Consider the following 25,339-nt stretch of genomic DNA (forward strand, 5'->3'; position numbering starts at 1 on the left):
GCGCTGTTCCTCTATAATTGCAAAAAAAGTGCAAGCCTTTTTCACACCTCCGAAAGAACTTCAGGAAGCTGCCTGCTACGAAGCCGCACCTTTTAAAAAAAAATATATTGCATTCAGGAGATAGTGCGCAACAACGATGGAAAAATTACATAAAACACACGAACCCCTATGGTTAACTAGCATACATAAGTCAAATACAGTCAGGCTAAAAGTCACGAAACCTAAAGTCAAGTCCTATGAAAACCGTCAAAACAACTCACAAGAGATGTCGTGTCAAACATACTGAAACATTAAGTCCTGTCTCATAAGTATACAGAGCACAAATGAAAACACGAAGTTGGGTCACAGAAAGGCTCATAAGTAAAGTACAGAGTGGAACATAAAGTCTAATGAAATAAAACAGGTCCGCTGAGTTCACAGCAGATAATAGAAACGCTATTCAACATTTGCCGAATATATCGCTCGCCTTCTGAAGTGTGTGAAGGGTCACTATAGCTCGCCTTTGTAATGATTATGTTAGACATGGGCCCAGAATCACTTGAATGCTTAAAGGTAGGAGTCGGCGAATACAGGAAGTTCTCAATGCGAATAAGAATGGCAAATATAATATATTTGATTCGTATACGAAAACGAACTATTCAGCATATTAGAATACTCGAAACTAATCAAATATTTCGCAACAACCGGCTGCTCAAGCCGAATCGCAGTCAACGATAGCCTGCTCAATCAATCTTAGCGCGTGGAGGAGCCTTTGCTAGTTCGTTCAACTTGCATTTGAAGGCATTAAAAGCGCGGTGTGTTAGTCGGCAGTCACGTGGTATTTTTAAAAATTTCGTGCACTTTAAAGAAAGGCTGGAAAAAAACTAAACAGGGCACTTATCTTTGCATGAACGAAGAAATACGAAGTCGCTGAAGAAGCGCTACAACTTTTGCATTGAAGATATTTTGCTAGAGGTAATATTTAAAAAGTTAAGCAATCGTTGTTAATTACTCACCTTGGGGGATTGTAGAAATATCATGACATGCTCCATATGGCCCAGAACAGTACTGCGGCAATCGGACACACGTAGCGCCTATATGTGTTTTTTAATACTTGGCCCAGGTTAGCTGAAACACCGTGTTCAATACTGGCAGCAAGCGTTCGAGTGTGGACTGTACCTGAGCCGCATCGAGCATAAACAAGGCGTCTGTAGAGTTTTCTCATGGCGCACCCGCCAAGTAACGCAAAACACCCTACACATTGCCTACTTTCGTCTCCAACAGTCCCAAGTGTTTTCCCCACGAGACACGTCTGTCTGTGCAGTGTAACTCTAAAGAAACAGAAACATAAAAGAAAGAAGCGATGAATTAAACGTCGATGCGTATACTTAAATATTTTAAACGATTCACAGCAACATACGATAAAAGACTTGCAGCCGGAGGAACCTTGTCACGTTCAGGAAGCAAATTTCTCACGGCAGTTAATACGGCCTGTAATGACTGCTGAGCTCATTCTTTCGAAGGTGTCGAAGTCCTAATGCAGTTTCCGTCGGCCTCAGTACTTCAAGCACCGGATATCTGGTGGAAGGCGCTGGGGTAACAATTCATTACTGCATTACACGATGTATGCTTTTTTTTGCGGTACTCCTCGTGAAAGCGTTTTGCCATCACCCGTTTGCACAACCCTCTTTATTTATTGTAGAAAATGTGATACGAAGGAAGACCATTTTCTTGCATAACGAAAGCCATGATCCACAACACTCTTTACTTATTGAGGAAAATGCGTTGCGAAGAAAGACCTTTTTCTTGCATACCAAAAGCCATGAAAACTTCGAGAACGCGCATATTCGCAATTTTCATAAAACGGAAGCCACATCGCAGCCGCGCCGCAAGGTACTCTACGCGGAACCCGTGTGAGTTAATTCCGAATTCACAGCGTCTGATGCGTAGATCGCTTTGAATCAGATGTCATCAGGTAACGGCGGAAAAAAAAGTATCTTGAGAATATTCTTGCGAGCTGTTTTTCACTTGAACAAGATGGAGGAGTAGTCGGATATCCTTTCATTGTTTCCCAAATTCCAGCGAGGTGAGTTATGATTTGTCGAGGGCGGAAACTGTGGATCGGCCTGTCAGTAACAGCGTGGATGGTTGTATGCTCGCTGCATTTTCCCTCACACGACTCCTTTTTTCAGGAAGGAAAATTTACGTGATTTCGTGTTTTTTTTCTTTGACGGCATGGACGAAGCAAAGTGTTGGAGAGGCCCCGGCCAGCACGGACGTGTTGGAGAAAGTGTGGTGGAAGTCACGTGCTGTTTTTCTCAGAGGAGCACTGGGACTGGTGCGCCAAATGTCAACGTTGCCATAGCAACCGCGCCTCTGAAGGTCTCGCTGCTGCTCTAGGTCTCTGAAAAGTGAGATGCGTTTTTTTTTTGGCCTGTGGCTTTGTCATAGCAGCACATTCTGTCCACGAGACAAGCTGACTCTGTAGCGTGGTGCGTAAGCTCGAAAGCTGTGTTTATTGTCTATGAGCGTGAGTGTCAGCCTGCAACAAACGCTCAAGTAATCATGGCGCGAGTCTTCGCCGTCTTCTTCAACGTGCCTCGGAAGAGCACGGGAGCGCATCTGCTTCACTAAAACTCTTGCAGACGTTTCGTGAGCTTTGTTCTGGCGCGCGTCGACAGCACACACTTCCGGCGGCTCGTAGCAGTGCAAGGTCGAGGCCCGCACCTATCTGCTCGAGCGAGCTGATTGGAGGCGCAAAGGGAGATGGCGCACCAACGTGGCTGCATTTGCGGCTTCGAAAACGTGACGTCAGAGCCTGATTGTTCGTGCGTGATGGCGAAGCACTTTGGCACTACTCTTGTAGAGCTAAGGCCCTTCAATATTTTGCTTCGCACAGTCCCTACACCTCTTCAGTTATAAACAAATGCAATAATTTTGACTTTTATCGCGAATCACCAGCCCACAAAGTTGTCGCTAGCTTAGCGTGCTTTCGCACTAAGGCCGACAGGCGACTGCTAATGGGACCAACCGCTGCATCCAGCATTCAACTCGCTCCGCGATTAGTGCGCATGTGAGTGACGGGACATGTATCAGTGATAACGAATCTTAGATCACACGAAAAGCGTTGCTTGAATGCATAACATATTTCGTTAAAACGTTCTACAATATTCTTTTTCACGTTATTGGCCACATTGTCGGCAAACCTCGCCAACGGCATGCACCACGCAAATGATCACATACACTAAGTGGCGTGTTAAGGGTGACTCCAGCGAGGCCTGCTATACGCACGTTGTTCATTCGAGTTCTCCTAGGGCGTTCCAATTCTTACCAGCACCGGAGAGAGTTACGCAAGCAGTTGAGGAGGCAGCTTCAAGCACAAATAATGAAACGCGTTTAGAAGGACGGTTGTAAACTGTTCCAAAACGGAAGGTGGTTCCCGTTTCCCTGACGGGAAGGCGCCTCTGCGACGTAATGCGACCTCGCCGCGACAAGAAAAAGCTGAGCAAAGTGCCTAGTATTTCTGTTCGCGCGTGTGAACCTACGAAAAACACAACCTTAGTTGCATTAAGTGAACCAGAATTCGTGGTTGCGTTTTCTTGTGCGCAACTAATATCTTCCTGCCGAGTTTCCAGGATTCCTGCTCAGCCGCCATTTCTTTCGGACAGCGAAATAAGCTTCATTTTTTTTTTAAATTTCGATGCTGCCTTCGCGAACCTGTTTTCCTTGACGTCTTAGTCAGAACTGGAATGAAACTTGAAGTGGCCGCTGTCGGAATTGCCGTCTACTTTGCCGTCTACGACGTGCATTGGAACACAGCCCTAGTGATTGCACGGGCGATTCTAGCAGAGAACAGGAAAACGTTAAGCAATCACTTTGGCTCAAAGATTGTTGCGTCTATTCTGCGTGTTGGGTAGAACGAGGTGCATTCATTCGTGAACGGATGGCACCAGAAGCCGGGGACATGTATGTGCGCCGGTGCTCAATTTGACACATCAACATGTTTATTCTGTCCTGATAAGTGTATACCAAATGAGAAATGCCGTGGTACGGAGGCACAGCTATGCCACTTCTGCAGCCGAGAACGTCTCTTGCACCGACTTGTTTTCCAATGCCTAGACACATTCCATGTCAGTGCAGCTTAAGTCAGGTAGCTCGGTAAACCCGATCCTAAGAGAACACACTATGGGCTTAAGCGACGCAAAACCCAAATAAACAAGCGTCTATATTGAATTCGCACTGAACACCAATGCCGACATACGTCCTAACCGGTAGTGCCGATTAAAAAACTTACGTGCGAGTGCCAGCGACGTGAAGCTTTATGAAGTTCGCGCTTACACAAAATATCAGGCGACCCTAAAGCAACTCGTACAATAAATTTTTATGCGCTCGCGGTCTCTGAGGCGAAGACTCGCTGGCATCGCGAAGTGGCAGCTCTCGATTACCAAGTGCCTGAATATTACAGTAGACAACACTACGGTGTTATCGCTAACACACACACACACACACACACACACACACACACACACACACACACACACACACACACACACACACACACACACACACACACACACACACACACACACACACACACACACACACTCGTACACTCGGGAAAATAATATTGAAATAAATGAAATTTACAAGTACGCGCTTTCGCTGAATTCCTAGCGCGTCTAATGCAGTACTCGATTGGGTATATGCACTGAAAAGCAAACGACTTCGCGGTGAGTCGCATCAGTTGATTGCCTGCTTTGTGACACAAAACGACAAATTGAAGCATTCCTTACTGGTAGCGGCATATTAGCCTACCGGTGAGGTGCTTGTACTTTGATCTTTCCTCTGCGAAGACATTGAGCGTCACTGGCGCCGAACTCGGGGAAAACATCAAGGAAGCGAACGGAAACGTCATGTTGCTCCGTTTGCACGGCCGACATTTGCAGGCGTAGGCGGACGACTTCTATTGCGTGGTCTTTTCTTTCCCTTAGAGTAACAATCACAAAGCGCTTGGCCGACACAAGACGTTCGCCTTCAACAGGACACCGCGAGTTATTATCACAGTCGAACAAATATTTTATATAGCTCAAACTGAACATCGACGGAGACCTGGATCCAGACGCAATAATTGCTCGACAGTGGTCAAGATCGTGAAAATTGCCAATATCTTGAACAATAGACATTGTGAACTTTTTATTTCACCTTTCGTACCCTGCAAATGTCCCCAGATCTATGATGTGGTCCATTGTACATTGGCCTCTATGAAATTCAGACGAATTTTGGGGCAACAAACTGGATGGTTCATTTCACCGCGGCATATATTCATTGATCATTTATTCCACATTTTTGAAATGCAGTTTTTGAGGCTCATTGAGCGGAGTCATTCCATATCATGGGACATTTTCCTGGCGTTGGCTCATGGTCAATTCTTGATATCTTTCGGGAACTTGGTATCATTTCACTTCGTTGTAACGGCTAGCAAACGTTCTGTATATTGAGGACCAAGATTGGCTAAGGCCGCATAGATCACTCCGTCAAGGCTTGGGGCTGTTACTTTCATGCAGCGGAGAAATAATTAGACAACCGTCGGACAATTGGGTGAGAGAATAGGTACCAAGAGAAGGGAATCGGAGTAGAGGACGACAGAAGACTAGGTGGTGCGACGAAATTAGGAAACATGCGGGTGCTAGAATTGGAATCGGTTGGCACAGGACAGGGGTAATTGGAGATCGCAGGGAGAGGCCTTCTTCCTGCAGTGGACATAAAATAGGCTAATGATGATGATGATTATGATGATGAAATAAATAGCATAGCGTGTGTTGATAGTGGAGAAAAATTTATTATCTACCCTGATGATTTCACCACAATGATTTCTGATACTGATGCGTATGTATCAGCAACCTTTATCGCCAGTCCTGAAGAAACTGACTAAACTTAATCCCGCAAAAACAATTAGAATAATAGTATTTCGTGCAAGAAACGGAGTTGTGAAAATAGAACAGGGTATAAAGTGTGCTGATGAAGAAATAGATATAGTCTCCAAAACACACATTACTGGGCGTGCGGTTCTATCAGAAAGGAGACGCACATGTTATTATTCTATGTAAAATTTGGTGCCAACAACTCGTAAGATTTCACGTTGCCACGCACATCTTCTGTTAAAAGGGCCCTGAAACACCCCTCTGGCTTGGTGAACTAACATAATCCGCGGGTATACCATACGCTGCTGGGAACATCTCAGCCAAGTTTTGTTGTCGTGCACGCTGCGTTGAGCTTGCAAGCGGATCTCTTTCTCTCAAACGCTCTCTTTTCAGCCGAGGGCCCTGTCCTCACTCTCTTCTGGACGCTTTATTATGCAAAGCATACTAGCCGCACAACCACGCTCTTCCTTGCTGCGCCGCGCGCGGCCGCGTAGCTACCATATGACGTCATAACAGCTGCAAAAGCACAGGCTCAACTCGTGCGCTCGCTTGCGGCTGCGTAGCTACATAGCCGGATCTCAGCTCGTGCGCTCGCCTGCATGAGTTGTTTCTTCGTCTAGCCAAACCAAATATAGCTAAGCAACAGCAGTTCACCAGGCTAAACAGTGGTTCAACCACTAAAATAAAGGCTAGTGTGCTTCGCATCCTGGGCTTAACCTTAGCTAAGCCACAGCCATTTTTTCGTCATTCCCCTAGACGGCTGCTACTGGCCGGTAGTTGACACAAAGCTGCGGTCGGCTACAAGGCATAGATACCGGGGCCGCCGCGGGGTGCCGCCACATGTCCGCTGTCTAAGCGCAATGCGGCTCGCTGTGGACAGCCGCGTTTCGCTTGCGTTTAGCGCGTCGCAGGCACCAAAGGCGCAAGTCGCGGCGCCTACGCTAACATCCAAAATGAAACTTGAACTGCGCGACACGGTGACAATTAGAAGGCGGAGTGCTGTGGCCACGCCCCACTGCGCCGTAGCCTTCGTAGTGCAAGGCATTGAATAAGGAACGGGAGCACAGCGGAGGCCGGCCGATTTACGCTAGAGCCGCCCATCGCCGCAAGCCGCACCGCACGCGTGCGGTCGCGCGAAAGATTGCACGTATCAAACACTTGTGCACTAATTTCGGTTTACAATGTGTAAGGCATACACTGTGCACATAGTGTAAATGGTGATTTATGCACAAGTGCTGGATACGTGCAATTTTTCACGCGACCGCAAGCGTGCGGTCGAGCGAAAGATTGCACGTCTCAAACACTTGTGCACAAATTTCAGTTTACAATGTGTAAGGTATACACTGTGCACACAACGTGAATGGTAATTTGTGCACAAGTGCTGCATAAGTGCAATCTTTCGCGCTACCGCAAGCGTGCGGTGCGACTTGCGGTTGCGCGAAAAATTGCACGTATCCAGCACTTGTGCATAAATTACCGTGTACATTGTGTACACAATGTATACCTTGCGGCGATGGGCGGCTCGAGCGTAAATCGGCCCTAACGAAGTTTAAGGGGCTTTAGAGGCCGTGTTTGACTGCCAATAACTGCGCTTCTGCTTAACGCATTGAAGTACTTTTTGCGGCAAAGTATTTCTGAAATAGCCTATTTTCACTTCAAATGTCTTTCTCTACTTCGATGAGAAGTGGTTAATTAAGGGCCTCTTCAAAGGTAATGGTGGAAATATATTCTGCATTATTTGACTCTCGAATAAATTATTTTGGTTATTGAGGATTAACAACTTCTAAATCGTATATAGAAAGAAAAAATGCGCAAGATCGCAGAAGAAAGCCATTCGCCAAGTCTCCAAACCATGCTACGCTGCTTTCACCGTAAGTGACTTCAAAACATGTAATATAATTAGTGTTGAAAATATGTGGGATTATCACATTAAATCTGCTTTGGATTATTCTAATGTCTGTTTCAGGCATTTTAAAGACGGAACAGCATTCCTGTACGAATACGGGCCCCTCGTTAATACGCTGAAAATAGTCACGTGGTTTTTACACAGCTCTTCTACTATTTACAAGCTGCAGATGTGGGAATACAGTCTCCACTCAATTTTGGCTAAGTAAAAGTACATGGGCAACTTCACAAAATGTCCGCTACAACATCATTTTGTATATACATGACAGGCTGTGTTTCTTTTCATTCTTTCTCTGTTTTTGTAAAGTTTGACACAATGATATATATATATATATATATATATATATATATATATATATATATATATATATATCATTGCTGTGCCATGTACAGTCACTATACAAAAACTATATGACATAACCTAATGTCCATATATATATATATATATATATATATATATATATATATGTACATTATGTTATGTTATATAGTTTTTGTATAGTGACTGTACATGTCGCCACTCTTCTTCCTCAAGTTTGTTAAATGATTTTTCTCATTTTGAAGAGATGCGAACTGCTTTGCTTGTATTGAGATTTACATTGTTTTTCGGTATCGCCGAGGGGTCATTGGAGACCAGCGCAGACCAAGTGGCGCTCATTAAGTGCTTCAAGTCGACGTCAAAGAGGTTCTTTGAACAGCAGTACCTGCCCAGTCCCGCGTCGATACTGGCCCATGTCGGCGTGTAAAAGGTTCGTTGAAGAGCCGCACGCATGTAGACGTCACACACTCGGTGACCCAAGTTGGTCCGATAGTTGGTTTCAAACCACCCGCCGCGGTTGCTTAGCGGCCATGGGGTTGGGCTGTCAAGTGCGAGGTTGCGGGATCGAATCCCTGCCACGGCGGCCGCATTTCTATGGGGGCGAAATGCGAAACCACCCGTGTACTTAGATTCAGGTGCACGCTAAACAGCCCCAGGTGGTCCAATGTGCCAGAGTCCCCCACCCCTTACGAAAATTTTTGTAGACAGTGTATGGACTTATGGCCTTACAGTGCTTGTAGAATAGTTTATAAAATGTCTGAGTCTATAGACTGTCTATAGATTAATGAAAATTCCCATTTGAAGACAAATGTCTGCAGAATGTCTCTGGACAAAAGTGTATAGGCTTACCCACTTCTACTTTTGTTGACTGAAGTCTATGGAATGTCTATAGGCTGTCTATAAGCTATTCCTATAAACCATTCTATAGAATGTGTATATTTAAATGAAAATTCGTATGCAGACTAATTTGTCCAGAATGTCTATAGGCAAAAGTGTATAGGCTTATACAGTTATACCTTTGTGGACTAAAGTCTACGAAATGTCTAAAGGCAAGTGCCTATCGGCTGTCAATAGAGTATATTTGCAGACCAGTCTAGTCTATGGACTTGTGGCCTTACACTTTTTGTAGATACTGGTCTACAGACTTCCTATAGACAATTCCTTCAGACCAGTCTATAGCTAATCTGTAAAGGGCGTTTCAACTAACTTGAGCCAAGCATAAAAAAAAAAAAAACATAGGCGCTACGCGTGCCGAATTGGCGCAATATTGTTCTGAGCCACATGGAGTCCATCATATTTTTTTCCAATCCGTCCCGCTGGGTAATTAACAAATATTGCTTAATTAACTCTTTAAACAGTAACTCTAGGGAAAATCTTCAATACAGAAGTCGTAGCACTTGGGCAGAAACATCGGAATATTTCGTCTATGCTAAGATAACTGCCCTGTTTAATTTTTTTCCCAGCGTTTCTTTAAAGTGCGTGAAATTCAAAGGATACCGCGGGACTGCTGGCTAACGCGCCGCGCTGTTAGCGCCCTCAAATGTAAGTTAAAGGTATTAGAAAAGGCTGCTTCACGCACAGAGATCGACTGAACAGGCCGTCGGTGACTGCGATGGACGTTAAGTGACAAAAGGGGCGTGCCATTTAAAAAAAAAAAATTCTGCAACGAAAATGCGGCCGCCACGTGCGAATGCGATATGCCACCGGATGCAGCATGGTTTTCAACTCCGTCCTTCATCACCCTACCAGTCTCGCCCCCTTCAACGTGTTTCTCCATTAGTCCGAAAAGAAAAGAATGCCTGCGCTGCTTCAAATGCTGCTTCCGGTCGTATGTAGCATTCGCACGTGGCGGTCTTTATGTCTTTATGTGGATGTGCGTGTAAACAAACAAACACACACACACACACACACACACACACAGAGAGAGAGAGAGAGAGAGAGAGAGAGACGCACGCACGCATGCCCGCGCGCACACATACATACATACACACACACATGCATACATACATACATACATACATACATACATACATACATACATGCATACATACATACATACAAACAAACAAACACATACATACATACATACATACATACATACATACATACATACATACATACATACATACATACATACATACATACATACATACATACATACATACACTGCCTCCGAAAAGTTCGTACCCTAAGAATGCTAATTGCTTTAATGTGTGTGCTTTGGACACTTGTGGCCATGGAGAGTGCACCGAAAGCGTGGTCGCGCTTCCTGTCCAGGCTGCGACATTCAGCACCTTTCGGTAGACTGAAGGAGCAGAGTTACATTTACTGGTGATTGCACCCATTGCTACCTACGTCTATGTACTATGCCTGTGTAACAAATTATTTTCCACTCAGACTTGGGCCACAACTAGGCCTGCAGTATGTCGTAAATGTACTGATGAATAGGTGGAGTAGGCGTACAGCACGTTCAGAATGAGGATAGAACAGGTGACCGGACAGTCTGGACTCAAGAAATCACATTTGTTTTGAAGCCCGTGACCTTTCTTCCACCAGACATAGTACTGGTAGTGCCACTGTTTTTCATACGTCCTGACACTGGACACGCTAAGCAACAGCAATGCAAGCAACGTTAACAATCTATCAGTGCATCATCAGATGAACAGTAAGGGCACCCAGCCTTATCGCACACGTTTGTTACTACTAAAAAATAAAGACTTCCTGCAAAATCAATTTCATGTGACACGAATGCCCCAAGTCCAACATTATCGTGGGATTATATGGGAACATAATATAAAAGAGATGTCTTTATATTAGATAATGAATTGTATGTCAAAGAATTCGAAGTGTAATACATTCTTTGCATCGACGTATAATCTGCACAGGTACTTGGTTTCCGCTCGTTGCGATTTCAGTGCATTCATAAAATATGGGCTCACAGCTAAAATCCTTGCAGGCAATAGCAAGCCAACCTGTAGATATATATTTTGTTATATTCGTGCTGGCGCAGCCTATCGTAGGCAGCGGCCTGCCTTGCAGTGTACGTAAAACCGGTCAACCGATAGAGGTATGGTATAAATTGCACTGTCGACACAGTTTAAATACTTGGTACACGTCTTTTTGTCGCGGTGTTAACTGATACTTGCTTTTTATTAGGAATTTGTAGAGTTCGCCAAGCTTATCAGGGGCCGACAAAATCTCTTTCCCATAGGTACTTTGAACACTGTCTTTACTTGTCAGTTATACTGTGGACGTAGGGAATTACCGCTGTTTTCTTCTTTTCGTAGTTAGTTGCGGGAACTGCATGCTTCAGCCAACAGTGCCGTACAGCTGCAAGAACATCTTAATGGGGGCTGATCTTTGATTTTCATGCTTGAAAGATAGCAAAACGTTGGCGCAAAAAATGAGGAGAGGAGAGTCAGAGCACGCGCCCTGTTTGCCATCTCCTCAATTTCACGCGCCAGTTGTTTTTGCGCTGTTTCAAGCCTACACATCGTACATTGGTGATCGATCTCGATTTGTCTTGACCTGCTTTGTGTGCTTCTCGTGCTGAGAAAGCTGCTGTAGGACACCGTGCGCTAATGGCAGTGGTGATTAAGGTGATGTTGGGAAAAGTAGGAAGAGAAAAAGAGTTAAACTTGGTGTTTTCTGCAGCAGCTCATCACACTCTTGCGACCACCATAGCTAGCGCAATGGTAGTACCACTAAAGGTCCCAGATATTACATGATGTGTTGTCACGTATGTGTCTTTCATCTTTGTAACCCTACCCAGTTTTACATCACCCGACTCACTCTCCATTTGTCTATAGACGGACGCCATACACCTGAGAAAATAATTTATAAATGCATTCAACGTGGCACTGATTTATTCCGAAAACGGCTACTTGACGAATTCTTTGAATTCCTTTTTGCCACACCAGTTAAATCGGCTATCTAAGGCAGATTGGCGTCCTTCCACAAGGCCTCCAGATCGGCTAGAAAGCCGGCCGTCTTCGCTGCCATTTTGGATTTCATGCGTTCAATCTGTGAGGCTGAGAAATGGTTCTCCCAGTCGCCGACAATCGCTTTCCTCACGAGGTTGGCGCCTTTAATTCTCTGCTTGCTGGGCTCGTCAGACAAATTTTGGCCACTTGAAGCTCCTCTCGAGGGTCTGCGTTTGATCGAATCGTCCTGCTGTCTTCCCAAAGAGGCTTCTGCGAAGGCATTTTTCATGGCTTCAGGAGATACGGCCTAAAGAGGGGGAAATAAATAACGGAAGTTGTAAAAAATACTATACTGCTAAACTCTTACGTGAATAGATCGAGGGTAATAAATTAAATATTCAACCAATTATTGTAACGACCATGTACACAAAATTCATAAAACTGATTAATACAGCCATTTCTTTGGCATGAACATTGGCTCGAACAAGCTCCTGGAGGTTGTTTATGCCGGACCAAAAGGTAATGTAAGAGCAAACTTTCAGAAACACAATAAGGTGAGAGAAAAGTATTCTTAAAGCTAGAGAGTGATTCAATATTCAGCGTTGCACTCGACAATTTAGCTTAGCACCCAGGCTGAAAACTAAGCTGAGGCAGCGTTGTTTCTTCTTATCTTCGGGCTCTGTTCACACTTTTTGACCTGAAGACGATGATGACGATTATCGTGACAACACTAAATTCTATACCGTCATCATCAGTGTTTCGTGCCGATTCGGCCCTAAGAATCAGGTTAACGCTGTAGCATTCTACGTGTTGCTTCATATGTTGTGGACATGTAATGTAAATAATAATTAAGATTATGCTTAAGCAGGAATCTCGACGTATTCAAAGTGCACTACTCACGAGATAAAAACAATAGAGACTGTTCTTTAGTCGGTTCCCTCACAGTACAGCGAGAAAACATTACGTGCCTGAAGAAATGCATTTCAACTGCGCTTCTTGTCTTTCTTAAGATGAAATTGAGTACCGAGAGCTCCTCTCGTAATATTTCTGCTGATTCTATGCTCTCTCTAGGTGCGAGGAGAATGCACATAACCATGAATAGATACCGCAGTGAACTCTTCATAGCTGTTGTACGGCACCCAACTGAAATTAGCGTGTTTAGCTTCCCTGGAATTTCTCTGCCTGTTTCTCTCTCTCTCTCTCTCTCTCCGAATTAGAGGATAGTAAATTTGCTGTCCTATCCTACCCTGACGGACTTATGTAGGGACAAAAGAGAAAACACTTTCTAATTATTTGCGTTCTGTTTGACCTAACAAGAGTCAGTGCGCATCAGTCGGGCACGTGTTTGCTAATCGTTTCTTTTACGTACTTGTTCTATAACGCTAACATAATCCTAATCCATAAGAAAGGGGACGCCAAAGACATGAAACATTATAGACCGATCAGCTTACTCTCCGTTGCCTACATACTATTTACTAAGGTAATCGCAAATAGAATCAGGAACACCTTAGACTTCTTTCAAGCAAAGGACCAGGCAGGATTCCGTAAAGGCTTCTCAACAATAGATCATATTCACACTATCAATCAGGTGATGGAGAAATGTGCGGAATATAACCAACCCTTATATATAGCTTTCATTGATTACGAGAAAGCATTTGATTCTGTCGAAACCTCAGCAGTCATGGAGGCATTACGGAATCAGGGTGTAGACGAGCCATATGTAAAAATACTGAAAAATATCTATAGCGGCTCCACAGCCACCGTAGTCCTCCATAAAGAAAGCAACAAAATCCCAATAAAGAAAGGCGTCAGGCAGGGAGATACGATCTCTCCAATGCTATTCACAGCGTGTTTACAGGAGGTATTCAGAGACCTGGATTGGGAAGAAATGGGGATAAAAGTTAATGGCGAATACCTTAGTAACTTGCGATTCGCTGATGATATTGCCTTGCTTAGTAACTCAGGGGACCAACTGCAATGCATACTCACTGACCTGGAGAGGCAAAGCAGAAGAGTGGGTCTAAAAATTAATCTGCAGAAAACTAAAGTAATGTTTAAAGTCTCGGAAGAGAACAGCAGTTTACAATAGGCAGCGAGGCACTGAAATTCGTAAGGGAATACATCTACTTAGGGCAGGTAGCGACTGCGGATCCGGATCATGAGACGGAAATAATCAGGAGGATAAGAATGGGCTGGGGTGCGTTTGGCAGGCATTCTCAGATCATGAACAGCAGGTTACCATTATGCCTCAAGAGAAAAGTATATAATAGCTGTGTCTTACCAGTACTCACCTACGGGGCAGAAACCTGGAAGCTAACGAAAAGAGTTCTACTCAAATTGAGGACGACGCAACGAGCTACGCAAAGAAGAATGATGGGTGTAACGTTAAAGGATAAGAAAAGAGCAGATTGGGTGAGGGAACAAACGCAAGTTAATGACATCTTAGTTGAAATCAAGAAAAAGAAATGGGCATGGGCAGGACATGTAATGAGGAGGGAAGATAACCGATGGTCATTAAGGGTTACGGACTGGATTCCAAGGGAAGGGAAGCGTAGCAGGGGGCGGCAGAAAGTTAGGTGGGCGGATGAGATTAAGAAGTTTGCAGTGACGACATGGCCACAATTAGTACATCACCGGGGTAGTTGGAGTAGTATGGGAGAGGCCTTTGCCCTGCAGTGGGCGTAACCAGGCTGATGATGACCATAATGCGTATCATATGGGTCAGCCTCTGGACATTGGTACAGAGTCGGACCGATGCGAAAGGGCAAAGTGCCCTCGTATGAGTTCTTGTTGTTGCTTTGTTACTGGCCTCCTCCATCTCAGTTAACGTATTTATACGAACTTAGGTCGACACCTATTATGCTGCCTTCTCAATAAGCTACTCCAACTGAATTACTCGTTTTTTTCACCGGCCTTTCCCTACCTAACAAAGGTGACAAATATTAGCATTTGGAGTCGATGGTAAATTAGTTGCTAAGGCTCTTCTACGGCGCGGTGGAGTCGTGACTCCTGAGCAGGAGCGTGTACGGAATAGTGCAGTTCTATGGGACTCTTCCCAACCTCCGCCCTCAGACGCAGCCGAGGCAATAATGAATTTACTGGCCTTTTCCTGAACCTTTGCGTTCAACAGATAAATTTACGGCATACCTGTACAATCGCGTCCAGTGCTGCGGCGTCACTGATTTGCTTCTCCAATTCATTTCCAAGAAAGGCCGCGATCTTCAGCATGCCGGAATGAGGATCTCTCTTCATCTCCTCATACGTGATGCATAGAAAATTAGGCCTTGACCTCTGTGCGAACCAGGATGCTAGGTGATCAAAGTAGTCGTTGGGGTGAACCCATCCATCTATGAACTGCTCGAAGAAGTCATCGAAGCTGATGTCACTATAACCTGGAACTCCCCGTCGCACCTGGTGGTAATACGACACACAGGTGTCATATGGGTTCCGCAGTACGTAGATATACCTGTGAAAATGAGATTGGAACAGGCTGAGAGCATGCACCGCAAATATCACGTGTCTGGTACGCACTCTGACTCAAATGACCTAAACTAATCCCGAGCAATGCATCCTTTGACATATTAATGGTGATAAGATAATGCAAGATAATATAATATGGTTCCTCTCCTTATGAAGTCACGGCACCTTAGAACGCGAGTAGGCACGTTGGTAGAAGAACTACTACAAGAGGAGTGGTAAACTTTGATCGAGCGACAAATAAACGAAATCTTTTGATACAGTGTAAGCTGCCGATGTTGTAACTTATTAATTCCCTGAAACAAACTCTGAAAGCGCTTTTTTCTTAACATGCAATACTTGAAGAGTGGTAGGTATTGCACCATTATAACACTGATGACACCTCTACATGTCCCCCTGTCATATTAAAGCAAGACACTCACTACGCTGAGGGAGCCCATCATAAAAGTATATACACTGTTTGGTCGGAACCCTTCACTGCTATATTTAGGGGACCCCTGTTCATTCCAACGCATGTTATGTGCTCAAAGTTTCGCTAGTCAGTGGATGGGAGGGCCCATCTCGGTGTGGCGCACAGTAACAATGTACTAATGCGTGATTAGTCGTTGGTCTGCGGCCGCTAAAGCAGCACTTACCTATGCCCCCCCTCCCCCCTCCCTCCCTATGGTCTACGCGACGGTTCGGGCCGCTTCGCTTCATTGGGCAGGAGCCCTCTGTGTCAGGCATGGTGGTGAAGCGTGGGACAAGGGAACAAGTACAGTAGATGACAAACGAGAAAAAAATCATGCAGCAATTTAAAAAAAAGGAGGGAATTCTCACAATCAGATTGTTGGAACCCCCGACCCCACAATTACATGCACGATGCCTTTCCGGGGCGTAGTGAAACCTTTACTTTTATTACATGGGAGAAGAATCTTCAGCAAAATAAGAAAAACAGAGTGCCACAGAAATTTAAGGTGACTGAAAACACATTCAAAAGTCAGGCAAGCAGGTGCGAGCGTCCAATAAAGGCATCCAGTCCGGCGCTGTTTCGTGTGCAGCGTACACGCCGCGAACGTAGACAATAGATGCCTGAAAAAACCACCGAGTGCTTCGTGGTGGTTCAGCGTGCCTGTCACACATCCTACTGCGCCAAAGGCTGTGTAGGCCAATTAACATGAACATTCCCGGTCACAGCGGCCGCATTTCGATGGGGGCAAAATGTTAAAACACCTTTGTACTTAGATTTAAGTACACGTTAAAGAACCCCAGGTGGTAGAAATTTCCGGAGTCCTCCACTACAGCGTGCCTCATAATCAGAAAGTGGTTCTGGCACGTAAAAACCTATAATTTAGTTTTAACATGAAGATGTCACATGGTTGGTAACAGGAATCTTTAAAAGGTGGGAAACGAATTGTATATGGTGTGACATCTAAATCATTTTTAAGTGTTCTTTCGAGATTATCCCAGGAGAACATGGCAACCCTAAAATTTACAAAACAGTGATCAATAGCTTCAGCACGTGGACACAAGCGGCAGTTTTTCGACCACGGCACGAAACGACCCGTTTTTCTAGCTAGGTTTTGGCAGGAATGGTTGCCGCATTTAACTTAAAGAAAAAAAAAAACTCAGTGCCCTTCTACTCTGTGAAGAAGGATAACCAGCGAAGCTGTGTATGTGGGCCCCTTAATGGCGAACTGCACCTCCGTCGCGGGTCTGCCCGGCATTTCAATATCTTCGGGATCGTCCCATGTATAGGGAGTTCTTAACGCCTGCTTCAACGCCGCCGCCGGTCGGGTCTGTATTGCACTATCTTCGGGGTGGATCCACGTATAGGGAGTTTTTGCTTACGACACGAAAATTTCCTTGGACAGTAGAGCTATACAGCTTCGCTGTAAAGAGTTTTGATCCAATGATCATTCGACGGATACGCTTAAGTACATCTAGGTAACGACATTCCAAATAAGGCGCATGATAATGGGGAACAGGAAACAATGTGTCTCTGAGTGCAGCAGAAATTTCTTTTCGGGAGGCAGTGAAAATACAATCCATACTAAGGCGAGCTTTAAGAAAGTGATAGCTTTCCACGACCTCTTTCAAGAAGCAACAAGGAGCCCGTGGTGCATCTCTGACAGATGACGACATAACTATTTCTGGAAGGTAACTGAATAATCAAAGTTGTAACATCTCTCTTAGAAATCGACTGTTTACATGACGAAAGAAGGTTAACCGGGAGGCAACTTGCCAAACAAAAACGTGAACTAGGCCAAGACTCCCAGTCTCAAGATGAAAAAAGAGGTTACCAAGTCGCATGGCCTCAACACGTGAACTCCATACATACGTAGCAAGCACAACATGGAAAGCTTGCAACCTAAGCCGCGAGCAGTGTAATACCTGCGGCGCAGTGAAGCCAAGCGCGAGTGCTTGCTATTACAAAGGTTCTGCATCGGCTGCTGTTACCCGTCAATATAGTGCCATGGTTATAGCGAAGGGCCCACTCACTGTAGTCAGTGCTTTAACGCATTTGCCTAATCACCCCACCTTGAGGGTGCTGGCTGCTGCTGTCTTGCCGAGCTTAAAGGGGTGATGAACCACCCCTCAGAGTTGGTGAAACAACACAGTCCGCGGATAGCATACGCTGCTGTGAACATCTCAGCCAAGTATTGCAGTAGTGCGTGGTGCGTGGACCTCGCAAGCGGAGCGCGAAGTCACCTTTCTCTCAAACGCTCTCTTTTCAACAGTAGTCCGCTCCTCACTCTTTTCTCGACGCTTTATTTCGTAATGTAGCAAATTGCCATACGCGGCTGCTATTGCCAAAAGCTGACGTCAATCAAAAACGGTATTTGGATCTGTGCGCTTATTCCTGCTGTTACTGTGTGTGTTTATTGACGACGTATAATAAACAGGCTTAAGTAGGCGAAAATGTGCTTTCGAATTTTGATAATAATTATGTACTTCCGGAAGAAGCCGGCTATCGTCTGCTCACGCTCGGCAGCGGCCGCTCTCGTAGGCATTAAACTTTCGCTACCCTGCTCATCGCTGTCGTAGCCATTGGGTCTCGCTAATTTCGACAAGTTTTGAACGCTCAACTAGCCTGGAACCATGCGGAACTTAAGGTCAGACCACATGCACGCTTGCCAGCTCGCACTGACTCCTGGCCGCCCGTGGTTATACTAAAGCTTTAGGTTAGGCGCCGTGGCAGACTTATTGACAGCGCTTCAAAACGTGCAAGTTAAACGCATGGCTACTATCTGTCGGTAAAGCTGGTGGAGGACAAAGCCGGTCCGTACCGTGTAGCATGGTTAGACTGGACCATATGAGCACGAGCACGCATTCGAGCCCTGTTGTGCACAAGGCAAACTCTGCGCATACGCACTACAGTTGCATATAACTGCGGTCTGCCCCATAGCGTAGATACCGCGGCCGCCGCGCAGAGCCGAGACGCGTCCACTTGCTAAGGGCACTGCGGCTCGCTGAGGACAATCATGTTTGGCTGACGTTTGGCTACGTTTGGCTACGTTTGGGGCGTCGTAGGCGCTAAAATCGAAGGTAATGGCGGGTTTGATTTGCTGAGGAAGGGCGTGTTTGATGTTTGAAGGGCATGTTTGTTTGCGAATAATTCCGCTTCTGCTGAACGCAAACAACTTGCAAGATGGGCTGGGTGGGAATCGAACCAGGGTCTCCGGGGTGTGAGACGGAGACGCTACCACTGAGCCACGAGTTCGATGCTTCAAAGCGGTACAAAAGCGCCTCTAGTGAATGCGGTGTTGCCTTAGAAACGAGCTGTTTCTAAGGCTCAGGCGTGCGTCGCTTGCTCAGGCGCACATTTCGTTGCCGCGCCGAACGCTGCGTTGCTCGACGCTCACCGCGTCCGATGCGGGGCGCGTAGTCGCTGCGCCGTAGCCCATTGTCTTACACCCCTTGGCGGGTCGACGGGAACGCTGTCGTCTTCCACTCTTGAAGGCGAAGCTTAAGCGTCCTCCAATTTTTGTTCCACGCTATGCAACAAAATGACCCCCCCTCCCCCCCCTCGCGTTCGGCTTCGTCGGCTCTGCCGTAGCCAGGACAGCGTTCTGATATCTTCTTCTGTAGCTGCCATTAGCGTTGTGCACGTACACGTGAGCGTTCCTAATCGGAAGTGTGCTTACCCCACCGTGGTGAATATGCACTGGTCTGAGCGAAAAGAACAGCAAACTTTAGGCTAAATCTAGTGCCACCAAATGCCAAAAGGTTTGCCAGTTTTCCGTCGGTCTCATCTCGTGCGCCACAGAGGTGCGACGCCAGTAACAACAGCGTTGGCCCTATTCATGACACTACAGCGTAGTGACACGGCCAGGTATCTGTCAGGAAATATGTTCCAGCATTAGTCTTGTGTGCTGCGTCGAGCCAAGCCGCCTCCGCGTACTGTTGGAACAGCGTGCGGGGAGCTAGGGAAGGCTACACCTCGTTATCTGTGCCGATGCTTCGCCTTCCGGTGAAACAGTCACGTACTTTGTTAGCGTGCATAGCTCTTGCAGTTTTCAGCATAAAATGCTACTTTGTTACCGCTTTACCTCCCCCCCTCTCTCCCCAGCGTAGGGTAGCCAACCTGATCTTTTTCTCTGGTTAACCTCCCTACCTTTCCCCTTTCCCCTCTCTCTCTCTCTCTCACCATAAAATGTATACAAGAGTTCCGTAAACTTGTCTACAATAAAAATGCCTTGCTAGGCATTTTGGATCGAGGTTTTACTGACGTCACGTACTTTGTGGACAAAATTTGTTCACAATGTTTTATTGTCATTCTCTGTAGCTTTATTGTAACGCCTTAGAATACATCGCCGAGCCTTTTACACTTTTATAGGATGTATATACTGAGTTCTTCTAGGCTGCGCTGGCTCTATCTTGAAAGTGATCTGCGGTGGTTACAGAATCTAGACGCACCGAGCGCTGATGGCTTCGGGTGCGCTCTGTTCTCGCCGCTTAGTTCCCGTTGAAGCCAGAGGCGTAACAAAGCACAGTTCGCTCAGTGCTGCTACCGCTCTTCCTCACGCCAGCATTTTGACAGCGATGGTGAGCGCTAATCGAGTCAGACGTGTTCGTGTTTGCCTGCGCGCGCGTGACACCATGCTTGTTAATGCATTTAGTAAGCGAATGTTTATAAGTTGACACGGCCGATAAAACTACTGACCTTACATAGTATAACAGTCCAATATATTTGTTATCGCCATCAGTGATTCGCCTTTCGGGTGAAACTGCTACTTTTTTGTGTTCGTGTCGTTACCAAAAATGCCGAATTTTGTGAGTTTTTCGTGGCGTGCATCGACTCCTATCTCAAGCGCACAATTTTGCATGGAGGCGGCTCCATATCAGCAGGATTGAATCTAGGCTTTTTATCTGCCGCAATATTTTGTTGCAGATCGTATATAACTACGCGCATCCGGGCACAGCTGCAAGTCCGTGACCTGCCAAGTCGACCGGTTGCGCGCTGTTGAAGTATATAGGACACCAGCACATGTTCTATTCTAGGCGCCGTACTCACTCTAATTCTTCGGCCGGCTTTAGTTACCGTGAGTCATGCTTGTCCAACTATAGTAAAACAGCTACAATAGCGGCGTGGCGAGTCGGTTAACTTTGCACTAACTATAATGCTCTGCGTCGGCACTCAGACTGCAAAGAGTCACGTGAAATAGAAACTGCGCGGTGACGGTGTGGTAACCGATGAGAATGCTGGCTAATGCAACATCAGCACTTACACAATTTTCTCGCCCACTTGGGAGCCCTTCGTGTGCGTTCTCTGTTCATTGTGAGCCTGCGCAGCTTCCCTGATTATGCTGGCGTGAGACCTCTTACCACGAGCGGCACTGTTGCGAGCTGAGAACGAAAGCATTCCATCGACATTAAACGAGCTGTTTACATACCTGGCTTGCTCCGAGAAGCGCACATTCTCGAATGGCAAATGGGTCTTGATGACCGCCCGTGGCCTCGGCAGCGATTCAATCTTCTCACCGCCAGCGAATTCCAGGAAGGAAACGTTTGGTCCACATGCCGCGGCGCTTTGTGCCGGCGTTTCACTTGCGTGATTCATGAGGCGCTGCAGTACGAAGTGGAGCCATGTGGTGCCTGTCTTCGGGAAGCCCACTACGAAGACATCGTCGTCCCTGGGCTCATAGCGAAAGGCTGATCGCAGCCGTGACTCGTCGAACAAGTCTCCGATCAGGATGCCTTCGAAGTGACGAAGGTATTTTGGTTTATCGGCGATTGGCTCCAAGCTGACCTCCTTGGTATCGGCCATGGGCATGTCTTGATGATACTCGCACGAGACGCGTGCCAACTGCACAGCAAAATGCGTGTTTGTGTTTATAGAGGTGCCTGCTCGAGGATCGTACACGGGGTTTATGGTGTTGTGAATTGTCAGATGAGCGTAATGCATATCGTAAAGTGACGAACTTTCAAAGTGAGTGATTATACCGCGATTTTACTAGTTGCTTTTAGTGAAGGCACACAGAGTGAAATTGTAGCGAAACTTTGCTGTAGCCTATCCTATATTACTGTACGAGAAAGCCTGCTTGCGTGGATGATTGGTGTTCTAAGGACTCACTACTAAATTTGGGCTACTGGTTCAGGAAGTTTTCGATGCGTTTTCAATCTTAAAGTACTTCACACCCTTTCCTGGATCTATCTATCTATCTATCTATCTATCTATCTATCTATCTATCTATCTATCTATCTATCTATCTATCTATCTATCTATCTATCTATCTATCTATCTATCTATCTATCTATCTATCTATCTATCTATCTATCTATCTATCTATCTATCTATCTATCTATCTATCTATCTATCTATCTATCTATCTATCTATCTATCTATCTATCTATCTATCTATCTATCTATCTATCTATCTATCTATCTATCTATCTATCTATCTATCTATCTATCTATCTATCTATCTATCTATCTATCTATCTATCTATCTATCTATCTATCTATCTATCTATCTATCTATCTATCTATCTATCTATCTATCTATCTATCTATCTATCTATCTATCTATCTATCTATCTATCTATCTATCTATCTATCTATCTATCTATCTATCTATCTATCTATCTATCTATCTATCTATCTATCTATCTATCTATCTATCTATCTATCTATCTATCCGTTTTCCCGCCTACATGGATCACTGGGTAGTCCTACGACGAATGGGTAGCTGTGCTAAGGTAACAGGTTTCCAAACCAACCACTGAGAAAAACTTGGCTCACTGATTATGTGGCAATGTGTACGTACGGGGCGTTCTGCAACGAACGTCTTCAACAAAGGCGTTTCAACGAACGTCGACATGGGTCGCTGTAATGTACGGGACTGGGTGGGTACCATGTTTAGAAAAAAAAAAACACTATTTGGTTACAACTTAGAGCCCCGGGCGTCTGCGACTCGGCCTGAGCTGCTTTTTAATGAACCTCTTTGATGCCAACTTGGATCACTGGGTAATGTCCAGTAGGTACGCGCCCCTGTTCAGTGAACTTCTTTGATGCCAACTTGGGTATAACTAGCTATGTGCCACTGAGTATCTGCCAGTAGGTGTGCGGCAAGCGAGGGAACAATTCTGAGCGTTTGCAGACACCGGCGCGCCACGCTTCTCATCTCGGAGGCCATGCGTGAACTTCTAGGCAGCCTATACGATAGGTTGGCTGTACCTGTAGACGTTTGCTGGTGTGTATACATCACTTTTGACACCCTGTTGGTAACAGCCGAATAAAATCCTGAAGGCGTACGTCAGAATACAGTGATGAAACGGTTAATAACAATACGTTGACTATTGCACTGTATGGACTTTGTGCGCAGACACACAGTTTATACAGTTTATACAGTTTATACAGTTTATATAGACACGACAACCAGTTTTCTTAAGGTCACTTCAACCCTTACACTGTACTAACATGCGACATGTAGAATGCTCTTAAAAAGGGGGAAATATACATTCGCTAATATTTCTGATAAAACATAATGCTGCAGCGTAAGAAGGTGTAATATTGCCCTCACCTGTAGTGTAGGTTCCGCAGGTTACACTTGAACAATGGCTCTGATATGATACGCGTTACTGTAAGTATTCGGTCCTGCAAGCCAGCTACAGGAGGTCTCCCGCTTCTGTATGTGCGCGGGAATTAATGAAGCCACAGAAGAGCGACAAAATGGCAGCCTAAATGTGTTGGTCATGTGTTCCGCGTTCGCACATGTAAGTGCTTAGTAACCGCGGCACCACGTCTGCTCTCCTTTGCACCTGGGAACGAACCTAAATATACTGGGGCACATGTGTTGGCGCTCCCCGGTGCATTCACGGAAAGCAGCTTAGGAAACAGTTGTTACGCCGCCGTGCTTTTAAAACAACTACACCGCAGGCCGCGAAGTCTCACTGGGCTACATGTTATGGCTGAAAGGATTTCGCCGATAAGTTGAAGTACACCATGTTTAAGAATTTACTGAAACGTCAAGGCCTTGTGGACGCTGAGCGTAGTGGGAAGACAGGCGGGAGGCGGCGATAAGAGTGATGCGTTCCTTGCAAACAAAAAATAATGGTCCACGTGTGGCCCCATTCGTAGAGTTCCACGCGATGTCACGGCAAAATGGTGCTGATGGGGGCTTGTTAAAAAAAAAAGAACGCAGAGATATGATGGAGTTACATTATAACCTACATTAGGCAAAATGTTTTGCACCCTTTGGAGTTTTGTTTTGCCCTACGGCTTACCTTTCACACCTGGCTATAAAAGATTATTGTATAACACAGCCAGCTCAAACTACTGCTGCTGTGGGGAAAGCCGTAGTTGAAAATTGTGAATTAATTCTGACCACCTGGTGCACACCGACATGTCTAACTGGAACGTTTGGCAGCCATAGCTGTGGAAGGTAATATCTTGCGGTTTTCGTGTCGTCTGCAGCACCTACCATGTTTTTCCCGAGCCATGAATAGTTGCCAAAAAAAGAAAACGTCATTTGCTCCTACGAAGAGTTCAATCTTACCCATTGTTAGCGGTGGGACAGACCTCGTTGTACAGCCAGGTTAGGTTAGGTTCAGGCGTTTCCTTATCTGCGAAGGAAGTGCGCCAGTTATGGATGGCCTTTCCATGGACCGTTTCTGTGCCCATGTTAGCCAGCGTGCCTATCAAAATCTCGATCACTGCTTTTCGCCACTGGCGCTGGTGGTATGGCATGCTGACGTTGAGATCCGCTTCCGCAATATATGCTCGGCATCCACTAACACTCTTCCACTGCGATTCAGCAGTCGCAATATAAAGCTGCATTTGCGGGTCTTCGCACCAGGCTTCTCGGTGCAGCTCGGCAAGTGCTCAGTGCAAGTAACTCAGTAACTCAGTGCAACTGCAAGTACCAAACCATCATGTTTAGATCAGACTTACGCAAGACATTTCAGCAGGCACAATACCAGAGAACAGCGTTAGTTGGCAAATGTTCAATGTCGATAGCGCAATTATAACAAGTGAGAAGAAAAGCGCAACCTTCGACTTCATTTATCGTTTTTTTCGCTCTACCCGATATTAATATTGAAATGCTGCTTTTACATGACATGACATTGCGTACCTTCCCAGTCACTCAGGTAGCCAGGAAAGTAGTTAAATACAAACAAACTTACATAGATACAGACAGAGATCGATAGGTACATACATAGATACATAGACCCCGAAAAGTACCTGAAAGACCCTAAGAATGCTAACACAATAAAAAAATTACAGAAGGCAGCTTCAGACGACTGTCGACGGCTATGCATTTAGCATTGATTCAATATAGTGACACAACGCATTGCTGCCGTCCAAAAGAGTTGTGTATGAGGCGTGCACT

The 25,339-nt window shown here is 45.5% G+C and overlaps 1 protein-coding gene across 1 annotated transcript; it reads right to left on the bottom strand.

Moving 5' to 3' along the window:
- Positions 1–11,985: 11,985 nt before the first annotated feature.
- On the bottom strand, positions 11,986–23,740 carry LOC139057877 (amine sulfotransferase-like). Its single transcript, XM_070536642.1, has 4 exons — positions 23,531–23,740; positions 21,401–21,813; positions 15,195–15,513; positions 11,986–12,354 (listed from the first exon to the last, which is right to left on the bottom strand). The coding sequence occupies exons 2-4, from the start codon at positions 21,778–21,780 to the stop codon at positions 12,058–12,060; spliced, it is 996 nt and encodes a 331-aa protein (XP_070392743.1). The 5' UTR covers positions 21,781–21,813; positions 23,531–23,740; the 3' UTR covers positions 11,986–12,057.
- Between the last annotated feature and the right edge of the window lie 1,599 nt (positions 23,741–25,339).

Source organism: Dermacentor albipictus, chromosome 3 (genome assembly GCF_038994185.2).
Source record: "Dermacentor albipictus isolate Rhodes 1998 colony chromosome 3, USDA_Dalb.pri_finalv2, whole genome shotgun sequence".
NCBI lineage: Eukaryota > Metazoa > Arthropoda > Arachnida > Ixodida > Ixodidae > Dermacentor > Dermacentor albipictus.